Here is a 24576-nt window from a genome sequence, read left to right on the forward strand (position 1 = left end):
AGATCACTGTAATTTACTTTAGTTAGAGAATAATAGCTCCATCCAGGATTAATACATCTGATGTAGTGTAGTAACTGGAGATAAAATTGTGTCAGAATTTGAATTAAGTGCAAAAAAATTGCTCTCATAGACTGCTTGATTTGTGCTACATTACCAGACTCTTCACACAGTAGCGGCCTAACGTTGTGATGGTTGGGGCACCGTTGGCAGCTTTTTTTAAGCTGAAATTTTCAAGTCATTCAATTCATGTTAGTGAAGCGTTGCAATTCTTGATAAAACTTTATTTGGGATGGGGGAGGAGGGAGCTTGACAATTGACATCAAATCCGTTCTCTGCGGCAAAGTAGGGGCACCACCAAAGAACACTGCCCCAAGGTGGTTAGTACTCATTTTTGTATAAATTGGTCTGATTTGCATATGCAGTAGATGAAAGTGATCCTATCCAATATAGTGCGATGTAAAATATAACAATGCACTCTTTTATGTCCCCCATGAACTACGGTATAGTGCGATGTCAATTATAACAATGCACTATTTTATGTCCCCCATGAACTACAGTATAGTGCGATGTCAGATATAACAATGCACTCTTTTATATCCCCCATGAACTACAACATAGTGCGATGTCAATTATAACAATGCACTCTTTTATGTCCCCCATGAACTACAGTATATGAGAGACCACCTATTTATAACGTTGGAATTCTGGTCAAAATTCCGTTCTCTAGAAGTGGAAGCGTTCCATGCACACTTACCTTAATCCCATTCCCATGCCAGAACTATAAGTTCTAGAAATTAACGTTTTCCAGAGATAAAACGGAAAAATTCGCGTAAAACATTTTAGTAAGCTATGAAGACACGAATACTTCTCACAAAACAAAATATGCGCAGTTTGGTACCAACATATGCTGTCAAAGAAGTCATACTGTCAAGCTGAAAGAAGCCATACTGACAAATGCTGCCGAGTCGTCGATCACCTAGTGGTAATGAATGAATAGCGCCTAATGATAGTTTAATATACAAAGTAACGTCAATGGAAAAGGTATAAATACAGTATGTGAACGGTTGGAAGAATTGAACATGCACATGGAAGTGGCTACTCATTAAAACCGTTGTATTAATACAAAAACAGACACGTACAAGAAACCATTCATGTTGTGAGGATTTGTGTTATGTGCCTACATATTATTAAAGCAACGGTCGCTATGGTAATAATGTATGCGCTACTATTTCTGATAGTGTCCTCAAGCAGTATGCTTTCTTCTGGCGGGCTGTTATCCTTAAACTAACTGTTGTAAAGGAACGCTTTTTTTTTGCCATTCTTGCTACAAAGTAAGAATACTACAGGTAATTTCAAATCATTCATATGCGTCAGAGAAGTAACTTGAACTGTCAAGGACAATTTCCATGCGCCCAGTCCATAATCAAACGATCTCTGAAAGTGACTTTTATTGGAATCAAGCTTTCACAAAAGTGTTTTATTGTGCATGCTAGGTTTTAATGCCTCTGACCTAGGGCTTTATTTTCATGACGTTGACTGTCAATAATTGGAACGTAGGAACCGCGAATCTACTTTGTCAATAGTCCCAATGTTAGTTGATTTCGCGTATACTACAAACCACAGAATTAAAGACACAAGGAACTGTAATATAACAAGTTCTCTTTCCAGACGCAATCATTTTAGGGTCAATGAAAATGTCCTTGGTCACAAAACATCCAAAATTGAAATCGTTTAAAAATAAACAGAATGATTTGGCTTGATGCCCACCAGCAATTTTTGGCTCCAACGACATTACATACCCTTGGACTTGTATCTAAAAATGTGGAGAATGTGCTTACATGTACTTTTGGATATGGCCTACTTGCTTAATTGTGGATATGACCTATTTGCTTACTTTAGCATACGGCCTATTTGCTTACTTTTGGATATGACTTATTACTTACTTTTGGAAATGGCATGTGTGCTTATATATATATATATATATATATATATATATATATATATATATATATATATATATATATATATATATATATATATATATATATATATATATATATATATGGCCTATGTGCTTACTTTTGGATAGGGTTTATGTGCTTACTTTTGGATATGGCCTAGTCATGTAAAAGTCAAACCACTGAAACCTGGGTGTACCTCACATTGCTATCCAAATCGGCTTATATAAATTGTATTCGCTCTACCGTCCATTGTCTGGTACGTTGTGGATAGCAATTATAGTAGAGCGAATGCTGTTCCTATAAAACATGTTGTTTAACTTTGATAAGAAATATCTTCACCATAAAAGCAAAATTCCGTAAAGTTCCAAAATCGTTGTCATAAAAGTACAATCGGAATACCTCGTAGCAATTATACAAAAAATCATTGGCAGAAAGGCCCGAAAATACTCAGACAGCACGAAATAGTTTTAAATGAGAACCTATCATCACTATTATAAGTCATATCCCATAGTTTTTAATTGCATGGCATTTACCGCGACATGTGTTTGTTTACAGATTTCAAATATGATGTCGATTTGTAACTAGCATAAGTAAGAAATAGGCCTTGCCTCTCGAGACACCGATGCTGTCATGCGCATCCAATAAACATAAGGGAATTATTCGCGATTATTATCTCCCACAAATATTCGTGAACAATAAATTTTAAATTGAATCCGCTCACTAGTAAAAAGAAGTAATTCACGTGAATATTATATATGCATACATGCTCATAATAAGTTGGAACAGCGGTCGTGTTACCTTCTATATAGCCAGTAAGCACAACAGGAAGAAATGAAACATTGGCTAATGACCAAGGTTCGGTGGTATTTACAAGATGAAAACGAACAATGACATTGAGCGCAAGGTCTGTGAAGGGTCTCAGTCTACAGCGTAAAGTTACAAAAATACAGTGACCTGGTCCGAAAACTTAAAAAAGATCTGGAAAACTGAGGAATAGATCGTACCATTTGTTGAAGGAATACTATGAGCAGTACCCCACATGCAAAAGGGACAGCTTGGATAATAGCTCGGTCTACAATAGTAAGCGTTACTCCAGTCAACAACTAGAACTGTGGAAGATTCATGGGATATAAGGTCACCGGAAATGGACTATCTCAAGAGAAACGACCAGAAAGAAAGCTTTGAATAATAATAATAATAATAATAATAATCATTATTATTATTATTATTATTACAACAACAACAACATGGCCATCGAATGATCGCAGTGCCGATTCGACATTAATCTCGAGGGCTTGCAGTAGTATCATTGCAGTGGTGCATATGCTATAATTAGTTGTGGAAGTGAACCATTTTAAAACCGGTCGTTTCGAACAGCTAATCAGTAGAAGACAGAGTGTGCATTAATTGTACAAACTGTATTTATAATGAGCCGCGTATAATTATTTGATGTCCTTAGTAAGACGAAATCCGAAAAGATATTATGCATTCTAGACGTGAGATTTAAATTGACAATCGTATCATATTTTTGTGTTTGATATTGCATTTTGGAATTGATGAGGCGTTTAAAATATTAAACCCATTTTTCCTCAGTCTTCTCTGAGTTTTAAAATATTTTTTTTTATTATAAAATATTTACATGTCAGTAATTACAGCATGAAAACAAAAATATTAGTTGACCAATTCTTAAATCTATCGTCCATAAACGTCAAATTCTAAATAAATTTTACAGTCAGTAACTTTATAGAAACAGTTTTTAAATGGACGACAACTTCTTGAAAATATGAAACATTCAGATAGCTCCACCCCACCCCACTCCTGTTCCCAGTTATAGAAATTTACAGAGTAAACATTGAAATAAATTCCTTCTGACATTAGAATTGTACATTTTTACATAGTAATTGCGCTCTCTCTCTCTCTCTCTCTCTCTCTGCATGTACATTTATAATTAGATTAATTATGACTTATATTATTAGAAACTAGATTACGAGCAACTTAAATAAGCCATGAAGCAACTAATTCTAGTAAATTCCAATGATTTAGTTTTAATATCAATGTCATTTTAAAATATAAAATGTTGGAATTTTCTCTTACCAACCGCTTGTATTTTGGTGCTTATTCTTATATATTTACATACCCATTCGCATGCTTACTTACTAAAGTATCTGCGAGATAGCTTACTTATCTACCAGCTTGCTTACTTACTAATTTAGTTGCCTGTTCGAAAGAAGAAATAAACAGATAATGCTTTTGATAGCAGAAATTATCCAATTATTGGGAACAACTTTTATGTCTCAAAAAAGCATACTTTATTTCTTTATATTATATGAATCACATTTTACTATGAAAAGTTCTTTTCTTATTTTAGATAGGTATAAACTTATAATGTTGGAATTATTGCCTTCTTTACACATTTTATCTATTCCGAATTAATTTACCGTGATCGTGGTTCTCATTATTGCTGTCACTTACTGAACCGAACACATATCTATTGATATTTTGTGCATGAGTCGATCCTAATGTTTAATTTGTGAATTACTCAAACTATTCTATTAATATTACAGGAAAATACTGTAAACTGATATGCAATTTTTAAAAAAAAGTTACAAAGAAATGAGTTTTTAATTATTTACATGTTACTTAGCTTACACATATATACAACAATGATTTCTCAAAACTTTTTGTTGCTTCAAACAGGTTTATTTCTTCTGTGATTTTGTTCTAAGGAAATTGATAATAAAGATATGTTCCTAATGCTTAGGAGACCGCTCAGGTGGTCTAGTGGTTAGACTGTCAGCTTCGAATGCGGGAGGTTGTGGGTTCGAACCCCTACCGAGTCATGCCAAAGACTTATAAAAATGGTACTAACAGCTGCCTCGCTAGTTGCTCAGCATTAAGAGGTTAGTATTAGTTCTGGTCAGCCTGGTGTCAGGAAAATGTGACATGATGCTACATGTCTGCGGTATGATGCACCAGTGCTAGACATCACTCTAAACTGCCACACTTCATACATCGTAACAATATGACTGAAAACTTGTTAAAGCTACGTTACAAATCCGAATGACACATCTAATACTAGGAAACGGTCTGGCAGGGTTGTTTGTATATAAAAAAACAATGTGGGAGTATGTAAATGGTACTTACCTGTGAAATATGCTGAGCATCTCAATCAAGTACTCGTTCTCTTTGATGTCACCGGAATCTCTGCTAGTTGTCCATTACATCCATCTATTTATACACGGTAGGTAAAGTGTGAACCCAGAGCGTGGCTGTAATAGCGTAACATTAACTGTAAACATATGGCTTTTTACGATAGCGCTTATACCGTAAATTAAATTCCTATTAGTTTCGATACATATAGTTGACAAGCACCACTAAAAAGGTTAATTCATAATTCGGTCATATATGTAACTTCAAACACATCATTTAGACTTGGATTTGTAAGCTGCGTGTTTTCAATGTATACCTTTAGATTTGCAAGGTTCGATATTATTACATGACATTTTTTTATAATTTGTTTTATGAATCTAAATAAGGGCGTTGTTTACTTGTTTTCGAGTTGCTCTCAACACCTAATTTAAAGTCATATTTATTTACTACGCGGCTCTTCAATTTATACACAGTATAGATTTCTCCTTAAAGAAGCCTGTGGAAATGGCCAAATAAAATCATATAGGGATGGTAAGAACGTGTTTTGGGACTTACAATCACTATTATGATGCGAATTATCCATTAATTTCCTATTATGATAATTCATCCCTCTCACCAGTTGTACTGTAGACAGAAGTGACGAACAGAGACTAAGAAGGAGCGAAGACGGATCTTCACCAACCTTGTATTAGATAATGGTTAGCAAGCTCTACTTTCTTAACAGGCATTCAAGCCCCCTCCCTTGTTCTTGCCAAAGAAATACGTAGCCTTGAACCTTTGAAGATGCTTAATTTTGCCTTATCCTCTTCGGCGAGCTTCGGCTAAATGCGACTGCTCTGGCTAGATGGCTTGTACTACGCACGTATCGAAGGGACGTCTTAGATCTATTTATGGCTTATTCCATACCACATCACCATCACATCCACAGCTGGCTCGTATATATTCTCAACAAGCAGGATCACGTGATCAGAACTAAGACATTAGATGGCACTACAAAGCCAGCTTACATTTAAAATCTTAACTTTAACTTTAGCACAGAGAAAAATTACTGTTCAAGATTAGATCGAGCATGGATGTCAGCCTCTACTAAAATTCCACCAAGAAAATTGTCATGCCCTTATAGGCATATTTAAAGTGCTAGCTTGTATCAAATGACTTTCATTTAAATTGTAGCGGGCGGGAAGGTGTAAATTAAGGAGTGTTTAAACATAGCCAGTTTACTTTCAATTAAGCATCTTGATGATCCATAACAAAATCTATTTTAAATCATATAAACAATACGATAAAAAGACGCGGTGTTACTTGGAAGTCTCATTTAATTCTGCTAACCGCTGATCCACTTTTGGCCCTTTAGAGTCAAGAGTTGGATTGTCGTCCGAAGTGTTACGTGTTTAGGCTGTTGCCTAGTAATAAATGAATGCCCTCAACGGGTAAAACAGACTGTTCTGACTGTCACGGGTCCTAAGACTATGTCTGATGACACATTTACACAATGGAGAGGAACATTAACAAAGCCGCACTCTACTCCCTGAATAAGAACATTTTCATTAGAAGAAGACTTCTCAGAAAAAGGCAAAGTGCCTGACTATAACACACTCCAGAAGCTCTTGTGTCCCTTAAAATTTTAAAAGGGATAGGATTGGCCGAATCACTCAAGAGTGATATAGAACCCTTCGATAAGAATGGTTCATAATTCTCCATAATAAAACCAGACTGGGGTTTATTAGGCCCAACCAATGTATTGCTTTCAATACATGACCGTGACCTTGACCTCTTAGAAATAAGACCATTTGGAATAGGTCTGTCTTGATTCTGATGCCTTTTTTTTTAATTTGTAGCTCTCATAAATAACGTGTCCTTTTTCCTTGCAATATGTACACGTAGGAAGAGACAAAGATCTTGAATCAAGCTTCTCTGAAGTTTGATTTTTAGAAGTTTTGCCAATTTGAGTTTTAGAAGGGCTTGTATTAGACTGAAATACTTTTCTACCAGAAGACTGTTGAGTAGAAGTCTTATTTACAAAAGATTCTTCATGAGTTTAGGCATAATTGTCAGCGGCACGAATAGCATTTTCCAAGGTTTCGATCTTTTGCTCGTCAAGATAAACTCTAATGTCTCTATGAACACAGTTTATAAACTCTTCAACCAATATGAGTTGTCTGAGACTTTCGTAGTCTTTATTAACCTTTCTAGAAGTGCACCATCTATCAAATTATCGTGCATTTTACCATGCAAATTGGACATAGGTCTGGTCAGCTTCTTTTTTTATAGTTTCTGAGTCTTTGCTGATAAACTTCAGGGACTAACTCATAACCCCTTAGGATGCATTCTTTAACCACATCATAGTTACCACTTTGGTGAACTGGCAGTGAATTGTAAATATCACTAGCCTTAAAAGTGAGTACACATTGTAATGACTGAGTCCAAAGCTCCCTTGGCTATTTCAAATTTTCAGCAACTTTTCAAAACGAGTAAAATATGTGTCTACTTCTTTTCCTTTGAAAGGGGGCACACATCTAATATTCTTTGCAAGGTCAAACTTTAAATTTGGATTTGAAGTATGAATGTGCTTTTCACTTGTCAGTTCCATTTCTTTCATTTTACATTGGTCTTCCCTCTCTTTCTCTCTTTCTTCCATATATATTTACATTTGTTTTTCTTGTAACTGCATTTGTCTTTCTTTCTCTTTTTCTTCCGCTTCTAAATATATTTGTTCTTTTTCTAACTGCAGTTGTCTTTCTTTCTCTTTTTCTTCCGCTTGTACATGCATTTGTTTTTCTTTCTTCTTTCCTCTCTCTCTCTCTCTCTCTCTCTCTCTCTCTCTCTCTCCTCTTTCTCATGTTGTAACTGCATTTGTTTTTCTCTTTCTTCTTTCTGAATGTCCAGCTTCCTCAACACCAATTCCATCTTGTATTTTAATTCTAATTCCTTTACTTTTATGTCAGAGTCTGATACAGACTTAAAGACTGAAACCAAAGCACTTTTATCCAAAACATTCTTTTCTACCAAATACTGAACCAAAATATTTCTTATTTCCTGTTTCGTTAAGGAAGCCTTTACCTCAAAAAGATTGTACTTTCTGGCAGGTTGAATCAGTTCATCTTTTTTGAAAAGATCTAATTGTTCCTGGGTAGGATTTGAAAGAGAGATTTCCACTTTTAATGATATTTTTAAAATATTTTGCCGATTTCACTAAGATTTCAAAAACTAGAGAATTCAAATTTCAAAAAAAAAAAAGTTTTTTGAAATATTATATCTAAAATTCAAAATTATCCTTAGGACGAGCTCCCCAATTCTTATGTTACGTGCTTGGGCTCGAAAAAACAGTAACACAAGAAAGAGTGAAAACAACAAGCTTTGAAAAATATAATAATTTATTTTCCTGGAAAAATTCAGTTGAAATGAAAAAAATATGAAGTTACGGTTTTAAGAATCAAATCCAAAAATAATCCAAGAATAATCCACGAATACAATTTTTGAAGTCCTAATAATAAAATATTCTAAGGATTTCAAGTTCGAGTCCCAACGAAGAATCCAAGATGGAAGACGATGACGTATGCTGTAATATGTAGTGTTGAAGTCTACAGTTCCTTGTAGAAATAAAAAATATCAAACCGGTTTTGGAAATCTGAATAAAAATATTTATAAAAGCTGTCCTTATTCAACAATTTCATATGAGCACACGTATTTTCCAGGAAAAAAAGAATTAATCCTTTTGAATCCAAGTAATTTTAAATAGCTCCAAACAGCACAACATACACCTTCCAGCGTAAAGAAAAAGCCCAGCTACTACTGAGAGTATCTCTCCCAAACAAAGGTTATACCGTATTCTAAAACGCAAAAGGGGGTCACGTGATCATATTCCAGAACCTCGTCGAAATTATGTACTTGTTAAAGATCACGTACACCCAGTGTGGCCCTGACGAAAACCAATCATTTTACTCTAAGAAATACAATTTTTTAAAAAATGGTTTACATCTTAAACACGTAGTCTCGTCATGATCTCGACAACAACCAATCATTTGAAAATAAAAATAGAACTTATTGCTACTAGTTTTGAATCAAGGTCAGGATCTAGATCAACACCTGGTGTTTACAAAACGAACAGTCAAGGTCAAACTATTTTCTGGAAAAAGTATAATCTCCAATGAATAGATTTACATTACAATAGCATGCAATGATTTTTTTAAACTGACAAACAAACAATTAAATTGAAATAAATATATATTAAATAAAATATAATTAAATCAAGTATACATAACAGAAGGTGTAATTATTAAAGCACTTTAAGAAATAAAGCATGCTTATGATTTCACTAAAACGCCACTTAAACGTAAAGTGTGAGCTATTTTCTTTTACCCTTATCTAAGCATGACCCATCTGCCACACGTGTGAAGCAATACTCGCATGTCATGAATTCCAAGCAACAGCTGACTAATCAAGAAGATAGATGCGGAAGCTTAGAAGCATTTTAGGGAGCCGTGGTACTTAGTTGCTAGAATGTTCGACTCGCAATCCAAGGGTCACGGTTTAACACCCGCCTAAATCAGCCTGGATCACCTGCCTCTGTGTGCCCTTGCAAAAGGCACTAAGCTCCCATTTTGACAGTATGATATAGCCAATAAAATGTTAAAATGCCGTTATCCCCATAACAAATCATCATACCGCGTAGCTTCTCTTTCATAATTTGCGCGTTCTGTGTCCGACATTGAGGATAGGTCTGAAAACCATGTCCTTTTGCACGATATTCTTGAATATTGATATAATTTTTAATTTGTCTTTCCTCACTGCTATTCTTTAAATCAATACAATTTTAGACAGCTCTAATCTTCTTGACATTATTACACATTTAGTCATTATATAACAGCTATTTTCTTCAGAAATAATACATCAAATGGTTTCCTACACAATAGTCTGAACACACTGCTCTTCCTAAACTGGATTTTATTTTGCCTGATGACAACATTGCTTTTTAAACACATTATCTTCCTCCTATTATGCCGTATTTAGACCCAAATCTTACATCCTGACCCAAATTCACTAATGAGGCATAAATCAATGTCGCTGACACGTTAGCTCATTATCTACGTTTCTTTCCTTAATGCATACCTTTATGCTATATCAATTTACACCTATCATTAAAAAAAATCAATGTAAACATTAAATAAAGCTTGGATTTGAAAATATCACAACCTAAATGGTGTATATCAATACCTACGTTACTGTCGAGAGTGTAATTAGGAGCCAATTCTGTCAGATAAAAATTACAAATAAAAATGGAGATTGAATTAAAAAGTCTCTGAATCAATCGTGTATAATCTTTGAGAAATCTAAAAGCAAATTTTGAATAATTATACCCTGAACATTCATTCACGGGGCTTCAGAATGTAAGTCGCTAAGGCCATGACACATAAGTAACCCATTTTTATGCACGGCATTCTTTTGTGTAAAACGATTGTTTTGGGGAGTATAAAAGGCGCTCTAAATTCATTGGTACGTTTTATTATAAGAAAACCAAACAAATAATGATTATTGTTGATGCATATCATTTTTTACGAGCCATATGTTGTGATATTCACTGGTTAAAAAATATGGGACACTTACGTTACTTGGTCCAAATAATATGAAATCAAAATCAACGGATTGAATAAACACTTCGAAAATATAATCATGTTTCCTATATGTCTGAAAATAAAATCTTGATAAATCTATCAAGTAATATTTTGACAAATTTTAGCATAAATAACGCTTAATAATAAGTAGGTTACCGATACATACGTGACAAAGATACACTAAACAACGGAACACGTGATTATAGACGGCCAACTTTGCATGCTGAAAGGTGTCATGACGCTATCTTTCAATTCTCAGTAAAAAAAAAAAAGAAAACCCCATCAAGTTCAAAGAGGACAAGCCAGTAAAAAATTGTGTTATACTCTATGTATTAAACTCCACCTATAGGTAAGCGATTACAATTAAAGCTTTTGATTGACACTTACGTTTTTGTTGCACAGGAATAAGTGAAAAAGAAAGAGTAGACATCATACACTAAAATATAGTTACCTCTTTGTTTATAAGCGATGTAATCACTGTGTATAAGTACTGATAATACGTTACAGAGCGTAACGTATGTATTAAGACTTAATCCAGAGCAAAAATGATTATCAGTGTAAAATATGAGTACAACTTAGATCTTCAGTTTAGCTCTACCATACAATTATTCTTAAAGACACCATTAATATTGGATAAATGTTTGAAAAGTGTTAAAGGTGACTATGAACGACATGAGTACATTCGGTAACTAATGGTTGAAGGACTGCCATAAAAGGAACAAATCTATACACCGAAGGTAAAGTATAAACAAACTAGAAAAACAATTCAATGCAATGGTAAATTATAAACAAACAATGAGTGTAAATATTTCTATAAAAAAAAATAATTTCAGCTATACTCAATACTTCACATGATAATTTCGTAGCGGGTTATCGATACTTACGTTATTAATTCCCTACCGGTGAAACCGGGGGGGACTCTAGGTTTGCGCTGGCTCGTTCTTGTTTTATGTTACGTGTTTAAGCTCTAATAAACAGTAACTTGAAAAAAAAGTGAGACAGCAAGCTTTTAATTCATTTCCCTGGAAAAAAACAAGGTAAAAATGAAAAAATGGAACTTAGGGTTTTAAGAATCTAATCCCAAAATAATCCAAGAATAATCAAAGAATAAAAAAAATTAGAAGACCTAATAATATAATGTTCTAAAGAAATTTGAGTTCGAGTCCCGACACAAATCCAAACTGACGTATACTATAGTTAGTATAGTGATGTTGTGTCTACAGTATTTTGTTGTTACTCAGACAATAATATTCCGGTGTTTGAATTCCGAATAAAATTTAAAGAAATGTCTTTGTCCAAGAATTCTGTATGAGCACTAAAATATTTTCAGGAAAACGAATTAATCTTTTACAATCCAAATAATTTGAATAAAATTTAAAATGTAACTCCAATTGGTCACAACAAAACGAATATCTTGACATCAAGTGTTTTCAGGCCCAAAGTGACTAAATTCTCTATAAACATCGGTATTAAACATGACCACTGCGCATTTCATGTAAAACCAGAATTTCGAAATAGAGGCTGTTTACATCTAAGTATGACTGACAAAAAGCAATCATTTTACTCTAAGAATAAGATAAAAAATAGAAAGTTGTTTACTTGACTCACTGGTTTCTGAATCAAGGTCGGGAACTAGGTCTACTGTATGTGTTTACGACAAAACATTCAGGTCAAACTAATTTCTGGAAAATGCCAAATTCCAGTAAACAAAATTACATTACTTTAACATGTAATAATTTTTTTAATTATAAAACTTACAGACAATTCAATTAAATTAAACATATACAACATTTGTTTATTTTAGAATGGCCAACTCAAGAAAGGAAATACAAAAGGCCTACAGGGAAAGCCAGAAGGCTAAAGGTCCGGAGTTAAACCATAAAGAGAGAGCTAGGCAAAAGGCAATATTATGTGCTATCGTCACAAGTAAGTAAGAAGAAAAGGGAGGAGAAAAACATGAAAAATAAATTAAGAAACAGACTTTCACGGCAAGAGAAAAAAGAAAGAAGAAAGCAACGAAAGCACAAGTGAACAGACCAGTATATATGACAGTGATATTGTACCAAGAAATGAAGAGCAGAAGAATCACCTGATACTAAAAGTAACAAAGGAAAAGGTTTGCAGGGCTCTTGCGCGTTCCCACAAAAATATAGGTATTCTGAAATCTGACGTTTCAAACCTAAGACGTAAGATGAAGACCAAAAATAAGAAAATTGAGCGACTAAGTAAAAACTCACTGTTGACAGCAACTAAGGAATTAACACCAAGTAAACGAGCCTTTGCTGAAGTTGAAAATATATATCTAACCCCAAGAAGACGGAATCTTGTAAGAAGAAAGCTCCTTGTAGGCAATGCAGTTTTGTCTGAAATAAAGGCGTCAAAATATGTGTTTGAACTTCAAAATATTTCCGTGTTTTACACTACGACACACACGTTACCATTCTACATTATAAAAACATTTGATAAAATACATTAGTTATCTTATTTTAAATTTTTTGTGAATTCACTTAATTAAGCATACATTTTTTAATCATGTTATCTTCCTATAAAATATAAAACAAGTCAGATCAATGATCATTTGAATAATGATGCTCGACTGTCACATAGAGGAGAAAAATACTAAAATGACGAATGTACATGTTTAATATGGTTAATCAAACATATTTGTAATAATTTCATGCCATATTTTCATGACCAAAAGGGAACCAGGAAAACTGAGTGAAAACAATTATAGATTTAATGAACAGTCTCTTGTCTGTGTATCTGATACATACATTATATTTTTGGAATAGCTGGAAAGGCATACACGTTTTAAACTTTCGTGCTCGTATCTTAAATCGGAAACTGTTATGATTAGAATGTCATTAATTTGACAACTTATATTATTTTTGATCTTTTGAATATTCATTATTATCAATTTAAATGAAATTTAAAATACGAGAAATTTCGGTCAAGATGCATTTGACTTAACGCACATTTATCTGTCTTTTTTAATTACTCATAGTAGCAAAACGCAATAATGTTTTGAACTAAATTTATATGAAATTATCGCAAAATACCTAATTATACAATTTGCAACCATTTTCCATGTATGATTTTATTTGTAAATCATAAGAAATACTTTCAAGTACGAGAAGTTTTCTTGTAACATATGTATTTTGCTTGAGAATTAAGATTTTGAGACCATATTTGTGAATAAACATAAACAAAATATGGGTCAATTGGTATTGTTGAAATTTTAACAGTTTAAATTTCAGATATTTCTCTGTAAAATAGGCGAATAAAGTTGTTTCTAAATAATTTTTTCTTCCATTTTTTTACGTCTAATTGCGCCTCATTGGTGAATTTGGGGATTTAGTGTCTTATATATATTTTTATTCCATATTTAGTGTATTATATATTTTATTATGTCTTATTTAGTGTATTATATATTTTATTATGCCTTATTTAGTATATTATATATCTTATTATGCCGTATTTAGTGTATTATATATTTTATTATGCCGTATTTAGTATATTATATATTTTATTATGCCGTATTTAGTGTATTATATATTTTATTATGCCGTATTTAGTGTATTATATATCTTAGTCAATCCATTTTTGTCCCAATGATTAACTTACGAAGTCATATTTTCGCCTATATCCAAGAACCTCAGGGCAAAATAATATTTGTGCAACCAGATACCAAGCTTCTGCTTGAAGTAGCTCATAGAGAAAGTCACAACAAGGAGAAGAGTGTTGGCGCAAACTGTTTTCCCCCTCCTTTTTTGACAACCTCTATGAACAAAGCATGTATCGCATCGAGTTCTGCAACATGTTTGTTTGCCTGATATAATGGACAGGCATGCAGGAGGAGTTTGACGATAATGTCGCCAACTAATGCAAGTGTCTAAACACAAGTTTTGGGGAAACGTTTGTCCACCTAGACATACAAACGCGCGTCATTTTCGCTGTATGGGCTCCATCACACAGTTCTTAAGCTGAATCGTATGATCGAGGTCGTGGAATGTTCTTGTTTTTTTTAAATGTCAGACCCTGCAGACCAATGAAAAACATTATCCACAGCGTTCATGTGTAACATGGTGCTCCTTTCTTGGGCATGAGAAACGTTCTACCCGTTTTACTAAGTGCTCATTGGTGTCAAAAACATCTGCGGGTTTCCAAATCGTGCAAGGGCCAAGACTTGAACAAACAACTCTTTGCTTTGGGTTTAGGCTTTGTTGTCTGTTGGCTTGTCAATCCTTTCAATAATTCTAGATCAAAACGAAGAAGTAGTGGCAGCCAATACTTGTACATACAGTAAAATCCTCTCCATATGCTGGTATCTACCTTGCATAGAGCAAGGTGTAATTTGTCTGGCACCCAAAAGACGAGCTGGCTCCAAACAACCTTTTTTTTCTCACATGTTTGAAGCAACCACGATGGAATCGATGAGGTACAAATGACCAGAGATGTTCATTTGCTGTCGACTGATAGTAGAGGAGATGACGTTCCTCCGAGAACAAGCGTGCCGAGTTGTGCGGTAGGTAGGGCTTAAGCCATATATAGTCCGTGCTCTGCGCAGACCAGACAAGAAGTACACCATACTTTACTTGACATCGAAGAGTGCAAGAGGGCGTTGACCAATACACATCGAATATAAAAGTGCCTTAGAAGAAGCTTAATGGGAAGTTTAATACAGGGACAATAGCTTAAGCTGCTTTCAGTATGGCCAGACAACACCCAATATCGATGTATCTTGCTTCCAAAACATTCCAAAGGAACAAGGGAGTTTTCTAGCAACATTCACGCAGTTCGAATTTCGATCAATGATGGTGGCAAGCACCGTTGTTGACAGAATACTGAAATGCTATGATGGGCCCAGTAAACAGTACACATTTCTATATGTGTTGCACATAATTGTGCTCTCAAAACAGTTATTCGATAAACAGAGCTAGTTGGCAGAATTTGAATACATTATGGAAGTTGAACGAAAAAATGCAAGCATTTGTTAATAAAAAATATAGACCTTCAAATCAACTGCCGGTACGTAAGCGGAAAATATAAAGATGTTGTGCAACAAATCATAGGTCTTAAAACAAGTGCCAACACTTGCGCAGCGAAGGAATCTTATGCATTTTCTATTGGACAAATGGGAAGAGCAGTATAAATGCTAGAAAAACAAGATGCCACGCATATGCTGTCTATCCCAGGAACAAAATCTAGAAATCCAACCCCTCATAGACAAGACTAGTGCACAAAAGTCCAAAGAAATGTATGGTATTCATGTCATATCAAGCTAAGAGTGCAAACATAAGCCACACTAAGCACCAGCGCCAGTCGAAATAACGGCAGCAACATGGTATTTGCGGGCACATCGAAAGCAGCAGTGTTAATATAATACTGCAGCAGCAGTGCAGACAACACGGGTGACAGTCATTGTACAGCGACCAATGCAGCAAGTCCAAGGACAAGGACAAAATCAAAAGATCCATTTGGTACTGGGAAACGACAAACATATAGTTTGTACAGGGATCCAACTACATAAAACTTCTTTCGGTGATTGGGCATTCTGGAGACGGGAATACGGGAACAAACGAAAGCACTTTCCCATGCTCCTGGTATATTCGAAGATATATGCAAAGTTAAACGATACAGCGACCTTGAAAGTATTTCAACAACGGATATGATCTCGAACTACTACACAGCAACGACTTGCAACGTGCTTGTAGCACAAGTGTCAGCACAAACGAATTCTAAATGAATGCAAATCACATGTCATTGACACTTATCGCACAAGTGCTGATGTGGATACAGCTAGTGCAACACTGAACCATATTATATTTATTTGGGAAAAGGGGAAAAGGGCTGAAAAAAATAATTGCCGTGCAATACAGTATGCGCTAGATGTTTGCACCGGCCTCGAAACTTGTATAGTTTTAGCTTCTCTATCAGACTTCCAAGACAAGTATCGAGATGCAGGACTGGCCACGGGTAGTGAATGGTTCAGAAACCCCATCGTGCAAAGAGGAAGACGATAACGTGAGTAGGAAATCCTATTATCTATACTAATTGCTGATTAGTGCTTAACGGTGCATCAACTCATGGGAATTTATATCGTGCCTAAGCAATTGGATGAAAGTGCCTTGCTCAGAGGCATACCATAGCGGTGGATCGGCCAAAAAAGTCGTGTATGGAAAAAAAGATACCATAATTATGGAAAGTTATGTTAACCGTTGGTGTTAAAGTCAGCGTGAGTTGTCAGCCTTTTCCACCTCGTTTACATTATTATTATTATTATTATTATTATTATTATTATTATTATTATTATTATTAGAGTAGAAGTAGTCGTAGTAGCGATACCATCATCGTCATCGTTGTCATTATTAGTGGTGGTCGTGTTGTTTCTCCAGCTGGTTTTACTGCTGATGTGGTAACTGTTTTGTAGTCATATAAGACTGTGTTGGTGTTTGTGTTGTTTTTGTATATTGTTGTTGCTGTTGTAAACATCCACGTTTATTGTGCATAATAATTTGATTCACTGATGCAATGGACATTCAAGGTCCGTGCTGAACAAAGCTTTTATGTGCAGTGATAAATCGTTTGGGTTTTATATGTTATATAACAATTTATTCATAGTTGAAATATGCCTTTGAATTCCTGGTACTTTACCGTTGTCGATTGCTGATGATACTTACGATACAGAAGAGTGTAGATTATTCTTTCTTGTATACCTTTTACTCTTTATTGTCTTCTCACAGGAAGCTGACAGACTGTTGTACGCTGAGCCGATTCTAGTCAATGGGATTCCACGATTTAAGACTTATTTTGTAGCAATCCGTCAGCGGGCAGGAAATATGAAGTATGTCTTTTATCACTTGCATTTATCAGACTTAATCACACCTTGTCATGTACCTCCTTTTGTATTTTATTGATTTAGTTAATTATTTAATTGTGTATTTAGTCAATTATTTAATCGTGTAGACCCACAGGTCAAATGACAGAAATAATAACAATGAAAGTAGCATATAACAACACATAATACGGTAGATCTACATCTACATCATGTACAAATAACATCAGATAAGAACCTGTGTGTTTGTTCATTCAGAAATTATGCTGTATTTCCAAGAATTTTAATATCTATGTTGTGTGTTTCTAAAAATGAATTAAAATTACATTTTGCTCTGTTTAAAAGTCTGTTTTCCGATATTCAGACGAATGTTTTGTGTCTAAGGTTTCTTCTTGCAACATTTTTGGCTGTTTGGCTTAAATAAGGAAAGTCAAAACGACTGTGACTACGTTTAAAAAATCATCATCCAATGACAATAATATTTATACTGCTCGGTAATGGTGCTACATTAAAAAGTGCAAATTTATTCACAGGAGTTAATGTTAAAATCAAAGGTTATTTTAATCACTTGAACTTAAATCGAACCGTTTTAATTGGTTGTGCCAAAATAAATTGGACCAGATATCACAGCAGTATTCAAGTCTACAATTTATGTAGTAAAACATCTCCCTTCTTCAGATTCACCTCTATCTGCAATTATTCCGACTCTTATGCTGGTTACATCTATTCCTTATCTCAATGACTGATTTAAACAGCCTTCCTTCATCAGCAGTTTAACACATTTTGAGTATTCTGTACCAACAGGAAGTTTATTTCTGTACAATATAAGTAATTTGGGCCTCCAAAGTAGACCCCGTGGCACCCTAGGAATGACCACATACCATTCCAAATCCTGACCATTTGTATCACCTCTTTGATATCTGTCACACACATTATGAGGTGAACCAGTTAAAAATATTACCAGTCACACCACAGAAATGTATTTTTTGTTAAAGAAGCTTACGAGACACGGAATAAAATGTTTTCGAAATCATATATATATATAAATAAATAAATAAATAAATAAATAAATAAATATATATATATATATATATATATATATATATATATATATATATATATATATATATATATATATATATATATATATATATATATATATATATATATTTGATTTAATTTAATCGTTTATTTTAAAATTTTGTTTTATTCCATTACATGCTATTGTAATGTAACTTTATTTACTTGAATAGAGTTCAGTTCTGACTGATTTTTTTTATATTTTTTAAAGTAAACAACTAATAATAGAAACTTTGTATATATTGCTGACCTAGTTCCTGACCTTGATTCAGAACCAGTAAGAGTTAACTATTTTTTATTTTTTTAAAAATCTTTCTCAGAATAAGATTCATAAAGTGAAATAGAGGCCATACATGGAGTACTTGACAAATAACACCGGGATTCAAACTCAGTTTCATTAGGACTTTTTATTACTAGGACTTCTATTTTGTTAATTCTTGAAATATTTTTGGAGTTGGTTCGTAAAACCATAAGTTCATTTTCTCATTTTCACATTGTTTTTCTAGGGAAATAAATTATTTGTTAAATATCACAAATCTTGTTGCCTTCACCTATTTCTTGTTACTTTTGTAAAAGCCTAAACACGTAACACTATATATATATATATATATATATATATATATATATATATATATATATATATATATATATATATATATATATATATATATATATATATATATATATATATATATATATATACACATTATATATATCAAATTATATCGCCTGATTAAAAAATTGGAATAGTGTTTCCCTTTTTGAAAACATAGGGGAAAGTGTCAGACTTTACTGTCAGACTTTACTGTCAGACTTTATGGACATGTTAAAAGTTTGCATAAAGTAAACTTAATTAATCGACACTCGTTTTAAAAGAGACAGTAGCAAACCCGTATTTGTTCTTCACATTAAGCTCACCCAAAACATTGTCTGCTTCTATACATTGAATGGCTAGTTTGTGTACAGAGTCAACTGATGGAATACACTGGTGTATCCGGTAATTAATTGAGAGAATTAAAATGTAAAGGCACTTTTAAAGAAATTGATTACAATGTATGAAGAATCTATACGAGCTTAAGGGACTCAGCGGTCCTGCTCTTTACATTTTGCAAAATTCTAAAGATATTTAAAGTTAAATTTACCCGAAAATTTCAACTTTATTTATAAAATCTTAATAATTACACTTCTTGTAGTTTCTTTTAGTGTTTTTTTTCTTCTTGCCAGATCAAATTAACAAAATCAAGCTAATAAACAAAGAAAACCCATGGTACTGTTCGGAGTGTTTCACACGGCCAAACTGCGAATACTCACTTCAAGTTTTCTCCTTTATCTTACGGGCACCAGTAAGATCAATATCACACCTAAAAGGAAAATATATCATTTTAAGATTTTAAACATGTAACGTTTCTTTCCCTTCTGCAAATTGCATGGTTTTCAGTATCCAGTATGACACTGTTGAACACTCTCTCACGTTATTGTGCGTAAATAAATTCTTTCTTCAGTGTCAGTAACCTCGACCTTGTCGTTTGACCTTTTGAGCCCAAATAATGCATACCATCAAAAACGCCCGGCAGTGGTAGGTGGTGAAGAACTTGCGTTATTGTGCGAAAATACAATAGTGAACAGACGGACAGATAAAATGTTTATACTACATTTCATTCGTTTGTGTTGAGTAATCATTCCAGCAAACTAGTCAGGCTGGTTGGACAGACAAGAAAATCATGTTGTCCTCACCGCATTGGAAGTTACATATGAAAGGAAAAAGAAGCGGGAACTTGTTTAAAGATATTAACCCGATCCGCCTACATATAACCTTAACATACAGAGAACTTAAGATTATGCATATTTTATTGTGGTACTCATAACTGGGACAATTTTCTAAGGAAAGAGGCCCTTCAAGGAGATAAAATAAGGAGGTCATTCAAGGAAATGCAATGAAGAGGCCCTTCAAGGAGAAAGAGAAATGTGATGAAATTCTTTTGTTAATAAAAGACAAATACTAAAGGTTATTACTTTTATCGTAAATACCTTTCAGTACCATTATTTTACCGTACACGTTTACATGCAATATGTAATTGTTTACTTCGTCTTGTAAATTTCATAACCATATAATGTTCATTCTGAGATATATATATCTATAGTTACAAGATTTTTTTTCGAAAGATGGTTTGTGTCACTATTGGACATGGCATTTCTGTTGTTATGAATATTTGATTTAATTTAATTGTTGTATTGTTAGTTTTAATTTTTTTTATTCCATTGCATGTTATAATAATGTAATTGTGTTTACTGGAACTTGACATTTTTCAGAAATTAGTTTGACCTGACTGTTTTTTTTTCGTAAACACCTAAATAATAGAACTTTGTACATTTATGCTGACCTAGTTTCTGACTTTGATTCAAAATTAGTAACAGTTGAAGTTAACAACTTTTAAAAAAAAATTTATTCCTAGTGTGGGAGTTTAGGGTGGAATCAAGGCTGTACTGGGTGTACGTGACTTTTTACATGTAATAGCCTCTATTTCGACATTCTGGTTTTATCGGAATTGCGCAGTAGTCAGGTTTAATACTGGTGTTTTGAGAAATATTCTCAGTTGGGCTTTTAAACACTTAGATATCAAGGTGTTCTTTTTACTATTGTGACCAATTGTAGTTACATTTTAATTTTTATTCAAATTATTTGGATTCTAAGAGATTAATTCTTTTTCCTGGGAATGTTTAAGTGCTCATACTGAATTCTTGGACAAAGACATTTATTAAAATTTTATTCGGAATTCAAACACCGGAACATTATTTTCGATGGAACAACAAAGAACTGTTCACACGTCAATACTATACTGGCTACAGTATATGTCATCGCCTTCCATTTTGGATTTTCGTCGGGACTCGAACTCAAATTCATTAGAACGTTTTCTTAAGTGGACTTCTAATTTTTAATTCTTGGATTATTTTTTGACTATTTTTTGGATTCGTTTCTTAAAACCGTAAGTCCTTTTCCTCATTTTACTCGTTTTTCTACGGAAATAAATTATTTGTTAAATTTTACAAAGCTTGTTGTCTTCACTTTTTTCTTGTTACTGTTTATGAGAGTCTAAACACGTGTAGAAAAAAAATGTGATGATCCTATTTTCGCTTTTTATGTTATTCCTCAATCAAGCATTATAGGATATGATAATAATGTTCATTGATAATGCCTGATTTCTACATGTACATGCCTGATTTATATATGTATATGCCTGATTTCTATATGTACATGCCTGATTTCTATATGTATATGCCTGACTTCTATATGTATATGCCTGATTTCTATATGTATATGCCTGACTTCTATATGTACATGTCTGATTTCTATATGTATATGCCTGATTTCTATATGTACATGTCTGATTTCTATATGTATATGCCTGACTTCTATATGTATATGCCTCAATATAATCAAAATCATTTATGGAAAATGAAGATATTTCTTGAAACATGTCTTTAAATTATAATGATTGCATTATTTATGTCTATGAAACAAACAGACTGATAAATCTTTCAAATGGAATAAAAAGCACGTAAGTATTTTATTGTAATGTTTAATTTTACAAGAAATATTTATTCTTTGGTTTTCTTTGTCTTTTTTTATTAGTGATAACTTTAAAATTATACATTTTGAAAAGGCGACAAAACGTAAGAAGTTGACAGAAACCGCGGAACAATGCTTGATAAATAATATGTACTGGATGGTTTATTTTATATGCATCTGTGAATTCAGCACCAGTTGTTACAATTGTTCTCATTATAGTTGTAGATGCTGACTACTGAAGAAATTATTACAGAGAAAATGAATGGGACAAGACTGCTGAAAAGTTCAATGATGATTTTACCCATCGTGAATGATTCTAATATTCCATTATGTTATAGCTTTGTATCCGACCGCTACGGTGGCCTAGTGGTTAGAGCGTCCGCCTCGAATGCGGGAGGTCGTGGTCTCGATCCCCGGTCGAGTCATACCAAAGACTTACAAAAATGGCGCTAACAGCTGCCTCGCTTGGCGCTCAGCATTGAGAGGTTAGTGTTAGGACTGGTTGGCCTGGTGTCAGGATAATGTGACTGGGTGGGACATCATGCTACATGCCTGCGTCATGATGCCCCAGTGCTAGACATCACTATACAATGTCCCACTGCAGACATCGTAGCTATATGACTGAATTTTTTTTAAAGCTACGTTAAAAATCCAAATCACACACACACACACACACACTTAGCTTTGTATCCTTGAATATTTTCATTTGCTATGTTGCTTTCTTTATTGATCAGTTTCAGATAAAGGAGGTGATGAACATGGAATGAAATGATTTATATGAAGGTCATCTTTACCGACACCTTCAGATATGGTAAAATTTTGCCCAGGTAGAAGTTAACAAAAGTAACACCTATAATTTTCAGCATCGTTTACAGTTTAATACAATACTCTGCTTCTTGTCTAGCTAGTTGATGGGAATTATTTTCTTTGTGATATTTTGTCTATATATTCACTATTTTCCTCATTCCATTTATTCTTGTACATAGTGCAGAAGGTTTAATTTTCATCTCTATATTTTATTGTATTATGTTTTGAACAACATTTATACTCACTTCGTGCTTGTTTGAAGTTACATATGTATTTCACCCTTTGAAAGTATGAACATATCTTGAAATCCATTTCATTTATTCAAGCAATTCGATTTGATATTATTGGTCGCTATTCAAAGCAACATTGTAAGATTGTACCTCAGGTACACAATGCCTTAGCATTATGCCTTACAAACGACCTTTGTGATAACTTAAAATCATGCTGCATTAGCTTTTTAAATTTCTGTGTAGATAAATGGAACGTTTGAACAGGACAAACATCAAAAGAAACCAGACGGACAAATCATTCCTAAGGCAATATGTTATAGAGACACAATCCCATCGAAAGGTTAGCTCAGCAAAAAAAAAAAGGATCAGCGTAAATCTGGATTTGTTAAAAAGCTTGGAGAACGCCCAAGACAAAAATAAATAAAATATCTTTTATTTTATCCGGAAACAAGCATTCAGTGAGACAAAAAATATTCTTGTATATGCTTTCTATACAGCTTGTATATTTTTTCTTACAGTTTCTTAGAGTATACCTTTTAAGATTTTGTTTAAATTGTCAATGGATTTTCCATCAAACAGATATTAACACTGGTCACTCTATTTTAAGTTTGCTCATATAATTTACTTCCTCATAGAATATATATTTTCACTTGACAAGATTGTTAACGTTGTATAAATAAACATAAATCAAATTTGGTTTTGCCTGCACAGAATTCCCGAAAGAAAGAAAACAAACAAAACGCAAATTATTCTAAAAATAGTTTACCATGCGGCTTTAAATTTGTTTATTATCCCTGCATACAGCATGCCTTTGCAGCAGCTATTAAAATTTACCTTAGGAAACAGATATTTAAAAAGTTATAAAGCTTTGTGTTACTCTGAAAATTTATCGTTTGACAACCTCTACAGCCGTGTAACCACTATTTCTTGATCGAAGGAATAGTTGGTTTTATTTTATAAAAAATACAAAGATAAACGTTCAAAAATGACAGTGTAACATATATTCCATAAAATGAGCAAAATGATACAAGTAAATTATAGTGCTCTGCGTTGAATTCAGAGAGGTATGTCCTTGGTATCACAGGATTGATTGTGCCTAGCACTTGTACCACAAATATCCTTCAAGCACAATTTACACTCTATATGTGTGTTATCTGCCTTTTCATATGTGTATATGTGTGTGAGCTGTCTTTTCATATGTGTACATGTGTGTGAGCTGCCTTTTCATATATGAACATGTGTGTGTGAGATGCTTTTTTTTATGTGTAAATGTGTGTGAGAGATGACTTTTCATATGAGCATGTGTGTGAACTTCATTTTCATATGTGTATAT

General features: G+C 33.5%; 1 protein-coding gene across 1 annotated transcript in view; it reads right to left on the minus strand.

Moving 5' to 3' along the window:
* LOC149798942 (cholesterol side-chain cleavage enzyme, mitochondrial-like) overlaps positions 1-5249 on the minus strand; it is a 136232-nt gene extending 130983 nt beyond the window's left edge. Inside the window, exon 1 of the mRNA XM_089957858.1 lies at positions 5106-5249. Within this exon, the coding sequence (XP_089813984.1) occupies positions 5106-5125 (20 nt within the window). The 5' untranslated portion in view covers positions 5126-5249. The remainder of the gene's footprint in view (positions 1-5105) is intronic.
* Between the last annotated feature and the right edge of the window lie 19327 nt (positions 5250-24576).

Source organism: Sinohyriopsis cumingii, chromosome 5 (assembly GCF_028554795.1).
Source record: "Sinohyriopsis cumingii isolate HCF-2022 chromosome 5, ASM2855479v2, whole genome shotgun sequence".
Taxonomy (NCBI): domain Eukaryota; kingdom Metazoa; phylum Mollusca; class Bivalvia; order Unionida; family Unionidae; genus Sinohyriopsis; species Sinohyriopsis cumingii.